The sequence below is a fragment of the Schistosoma mansoni genome, chromosome 1 (assembly GCF_000237925.1).
Source record: "Schistosoma mansoni strain Puerto Rico chromosome 1, complete genome".
NCBI lineage: Eukaryota > Metazoa > Platyhelminthes > Trematoda > Strigeidida > Schistosomatidae > Schistosoma > Schistosoma mansoni.
The window spans coordinates 59,294,188-59,299,549 of record NC_031495.1 but is presented as its reverse complement, the minus strand read 5'-3'; the positions used below and the strand labels follow the sequence as shown (position 1 = coordinate 59,299,549).

The following is a 5,362-nucleotide window of genomic DNA, read 5'->3' as shown; positions in this document are numbered from 1 at the left end:
TCTTGTTCAAATCCAATATTATTAGTTTTATTTCACAGAATTATTTCATGGCATTATTTTGTACATGAGTTGAATTATTATTTTCCTTTTGACTAGGCACGTAAATCAGGATGTTGAGCTGTTATTATTATTATCACTATTATCATTATTATTACATAAATATGGTTGTGTTATAGCAGCATAATTTCGATAGTGAACTCTTAAAGCATCGAATACACTACGACAACATTGGACTATTTGATTTAATTTATCTTCAGATGCAAGTAATGTATTCACTTTGATAAGAGCTAAATTAAAACAAATAAAATGAAATAGAAATATAATAACTAAAACTTAATCAAGACATGATATCAGTCTGTGAAGTGATGGAATGAGTCATTTTTGAAGGTGTAAAATACCTAGGTTCACATGATCATCGTGAACGATGGATACGTTGAGTGATATGACTCAGAATTGGTCGCTTTCAAGCTTATTTATATGTTGGTTTGTACACCCATTTTTGATTAATAATCAAAATGATTCACACAAGAATGTCGCATCTTATACAGAATAAAAGGTCGTAGGAGAAAACGAAACAAATACTATACTGAGTGATCATCAAATTGAATTAAACGGAACTAATGTTGAATAAATATCATAATGAGTAAATCAATCTAATTTTGATCTTTCATCCCGTCATAACATTTTGATTAGCTAATGATTCTTTGCAGCTACTGATAGAAGCTTTCATCTTATATTCCCATGGCTAAGTGGAAAATAAGGTACCCTAAGCAAATATTTCTTATCCAATTGTGTAACTATTTTTGATCTCTGATTTAATCTCAATCAAAGTATCTTGAATTGAATTTCATCTAAAAAAGGTACCCATCTTTTTTTCACTCGGAGTAACATCTTATCTTTAACATAAACAAAGACCAGATCCAGACCCTACTCACATTGCAGGAAATTTCCTACCATCAGACGTCACACTTATCCGATCATTTTTAGTCTTCTAATCTATTAGGTCATATTCATGCCCGACTCTAATGCATACGTGCATCTGCAGACTATCTGTCTTACAGTTAATAAGCGAGTCAGTCGAGTATCGACAATGGTTAAACAGGTTAACGTCACTGCCAATTTTCTATGTTATACTCCAATATCATGGCCTAACTCTTAAAACGGTCGTTGCTGTAAACTACTTTGTTCATCTTATCAGCGGGATTTTGTAAATTTTCACGAAATGCTGCCCGAGGAGAAGTTTACTTTATTTGCCAATTTTCGATTTCAAGAAGAGTATCCTATTTTCATACTACAATTACCTCCTCAAACCTGTAGCAATATTAATTATAAAATTACATTTTTTTCACAAACGACTAAAATCTAACATACCCTTCCATGGGACAAGTAGAATAATTATGCTATGGACAAGTAATTTACGTTACTCCATTGACGTTTTCATAGCTACATTCTACTGTTGTTCATTGGTATATGTTTATATCTCATATTTAACATTTCTCAGAAAAGGTTTTAGCAAGCATCACTAAACCTCCGCTAACACCAGTTGTTACACAAACGAGTAAAAAATCAAAGGTAAACGATCTCAATACAGATGCGGAAGCGAACAAAGTAACACAAACAACAGTACTACCACCAGTACCACCTACAATTTATCGTTCTACCAGTACAACTACAAATGATCAAGTCTATAAAAAGAAAAAGTATATTCGCACAGCTGCTGGAGCCATTTGGGAAGACCCGACTTTGGTTGAATGGGATCCAAGTAAGTGGTGCTTATCTTATTTACTTAACATGTAGTGTATGCATTTTATCTTTTTGTACTCATCAGCCCAATTTATACAAACAGAAGTGTTTGTAGCAAGACATTTACTAAATAGTTTCATCTTCATAATGTATTTAGATAAAAACTAGTCTTATGTAACAGAGTGGCTTATTTACTCAAGAAACGATTGGATTCAGTCAGCCATTCAGTTACAGCGTAAAACTTCGTACGTCAGTCCGTGTTGCCATAGAATTGGATTAATGTAAGTCAAACATAATGCATGGGCTGTAGGCAAGCAATGTAAAGTTACAAGTAGAAAGTTAAGTATTTTAGGGCAAACAGTCAACAAAATGTAGAGTTATTATGATAGGCAGATTTGGCCAGCAGTGATTACATTCAGTGTGATGGCATGAACAACTTTTTCTGTTGGAATATTTATGAGACGGTAACCATGTAAATCTTTAGTGATAATGTATTCTTCGAATTATGCAAAACCAGTAAAATGTTTTTGTTGAAATGTCATTCTCTAAGCTGAATGGTTTAATCATGCAGCTTTTGTTGTTCTTCTAAACAACATTACCAGCACAAACTTCAGGTAAAAGTGCAGCATTCAAATTTTTTCACATATGACCAACAACTTGTCCTGCCGACGTCGATCGGTTATTGTTGTCACTGTCTGCATCTTCATTTTGAATGCCTCTCCCTTCTTGGTCTCTGATTTTTCCAACAGGTTGATTAATTGGATCGATTTCGATGTGTTTGTTGATTGATCTGAGTGTCAAGCTTCTAAAACTTTTGTAGTGTTCTTAGTATTTGGTTGGTCACCAGAACCCACACAAGAAAACTGGAGACTCAGGTTGTTAACTACAGCAGGAACCACCCAAGAACTCACAAAATCAATTGCGTACAAGGGTTATTCAAAAGGGCGAAAACATATAGCAGCACACCTGCAGCACGGACAAATAAAGGAAAATATCTAATGAATATCCTTCGAAAGAACGAACACCCACAAAGCCTCATCAAATGATATCAGTCTAATTCATCAGTAAAAGCGAAATCAAATACAGAGACTAACAAACGTATCGTCTTACCAAATATAAGGGATATGTTAAAAATTACAACAAGATCATTGAAGCTATGTGAAATAAGTGTACCACATAAACCAGCAACATCACTTCAGTCAGTCTTAGGCAAACCAAAGGATAAAATGACATCATCCACATAATAAACTGTTCTAACCGCGGTAAACACAACATTGTACAAGATTAATGCCGTCCTAGCTTTTGCCTGCGCGAACGGTCAAACGTCGTGATATGTCTTTGCTCATATCAATTTATATGGACAATTGTGAACATACATTCGAGTGAAAAAAGGGAAAAATCTTGGGTAAAGGAAATACTAAGAACACCACAAAATTTTTAGAAGCTTTACACTCAGACCAATCAACAAACACATCGAAATCGATCCAATTAATCAACCTGTTGGAAAAATCAGAGACCAAGAAGGGAGAGGCATTCAAAATGAAGATGCAGACAGTGACAACAATAACCGATCGACGTCGGCAGGACAAGTTGTTGGTCATATGTGAAAAAATTTGAATGCTGCACTTTTACCTGAAGTTTGTGCTGGCAATGTTGTTTAGAAGAACAACGAAAGCTGCATGATTAAACTCTTCAGTTCAAAGAGCGAAAATCTACTCAGATCATCCACGTAAGCTACGACTATTTCATATAATCTCACGGTAGATCATATGAGCCTATCAAAAAGTTTAATTTATTAGTTGTTTGACTAACTCTGATGAAACTTACATTAAATGTGAATATTCGTCAATATTTTAACCAATAGTTTTACAGAAATGGAGTACCGAGTTTATGGAGGATATTATTCGTTAAAATTATACTGGAAATAATCTCAGCGATTGAAAGAATGTATAGCATCCTGCAACTAAATCTACAATAATGTTTTATCCAGTAATGTTCAGATGTTGATTTTACTGAATAGAAAAAAGAGTCAATAAGATATCAATAATGTGAATAGTTCTATGATGACTGGAAGTATTCAAATTATTGTGCTAAAAATTTCTGAAATAGTGCAATTTAAGGCAGGTACAACTAGATGAAAACAAATGAACATATTATATTTGGGATTCGTAATCAGCGCGCAATCAAGTACAAAGGAATCATTAGTTAGTACAAACATCACAAGCTCACAATGTGAAAAAGAATGAGTGTGTATATGGACCTTGATATTGCTATTAGTTAAGGTTTGGTAAAAAAAAATCCAATTTATCTACTACCAACGATCGTCTTTTTTAGTAAAAGTAAGAATAATAATACGAATTGAAGTATTTCAGAACGTCAGTGTATGTAAAATGAGATGTTAAATACACAGTTGTGATTTTAAAACAATCAGACTAGTTTTTTGTCCTAATATGGCAAACCTATATGTGCTTTGGAGACTAAAAAGATAAACGAATGGGCTTAAAACTCACTACCTAGCTGAAAAGATAAAGAAAACTAGCAATTTGTAGGACAACTGTCCTCTAACGCATAATTTTTTTTTCATTTGGCTTCCAGATGACTTCCGATTATTTTGTGGGGATTTGGGAAATGAAGTAACAGATGACACTCTAGCACGAGCGTTTAACCGCTACCCTTCTTTTCAAAAAGCAAAAGTTGTTCGAGACAAACGTACCAGTAAATCTCGTGGTTATGGTTTCGTTAGCTTTTCTGATCCTGGAGATTTCACTCGCGCCATGCGAGAAATGAATGGTAAATTATAATCTATTCTCACTAAGCTATATACAAATTGTCTGCTCTGTCCGAACACTTATCTTGATCGATCAAATAAAACGACCCGACCGTAGCTGCTACCTAGACGGGATGGTCGAGCTTGCCTATCGTGATGACCCAGCCGAGCTACATTGGCTGGAACGTATGTTCCTGTAGGTTCTACCGTGCCAGGCAGGTCGATTGGAGAACGGTAAGACTAAAAGCAGCAATCCCATGGTCCAAAGGCGAAGTCGTACTACTGACTGTACAGAGGTGTGACGGCAGTAAGGTGTTTCCTTCAGACAACCAGCATGACAGCGATGCTGCCTTCCCACAAGGGGGGTGGGGTTAGAAAAGGTCGACCCTAAAAATGCACACCTCGCCTTATCCCACGGATTTCCGTCTCCGGCGGTAAGGTCCTTTGAAGAACGGAGCTAACACGTCAAAAATCACCCACAAAAAGGCCGTGCGTGACCGGCCTCAAGCAGTTGTCCCATGGACTCTGCGGTCACGCTCCCAGGTCGTTAAGACCAACATTAATCCAACTTCTTTTTCAGGTCCCTCAAGAAATACCCTTCCACGGTGTGGGCAGCCGGGAAGTGATATTAGCCCTCATACACGTAACAACACACGAGACCAAGTTGGTCACTTTCAAATCCTTCCTACACCACCTAACAACTCTCCTATCTCCAAGACTAACCCTTCCCACGTCCTTTTATTACCTCGCACCGCTAGGGCAAACGATTCAAGTACACGGAACGTTATTCCCGGTCTCCTGAAACCACGCTCTATACTACATATAGGAACTTTTAATGTCCGAACATTGTGC

At 36.4% G+C, this 5,362-nt stretch overlaps 1 protein-coding gene across 1 annotated transcript in view; it reads left to right on the top strand.

Moving 5' to 3' along the window:
* Smp_103990 (hypothetical protein) overlaps positions 1 to 5,362 on the top strand; it is a gene marked incomplete at both ends in the record, with an annotated part of 9,345 nt that overhangs the window by 1,287 nt on the left and 2,696 nt on the right. The window contains 2 exons of the mRNA XM_018795034.1: positions 1,502 to 1,762; positions 4,339 to 4,533. Coding sequence (XP_018649387.1) covers positions 1,502 to 1,762; positions 4,339 to 4,533 — 456 coding nt within the window. The remainder of the gene's footprint in view (positions 1 to 1,501; positions 1,763 to 4,338; positions 4,534 to 5,362) is intronic.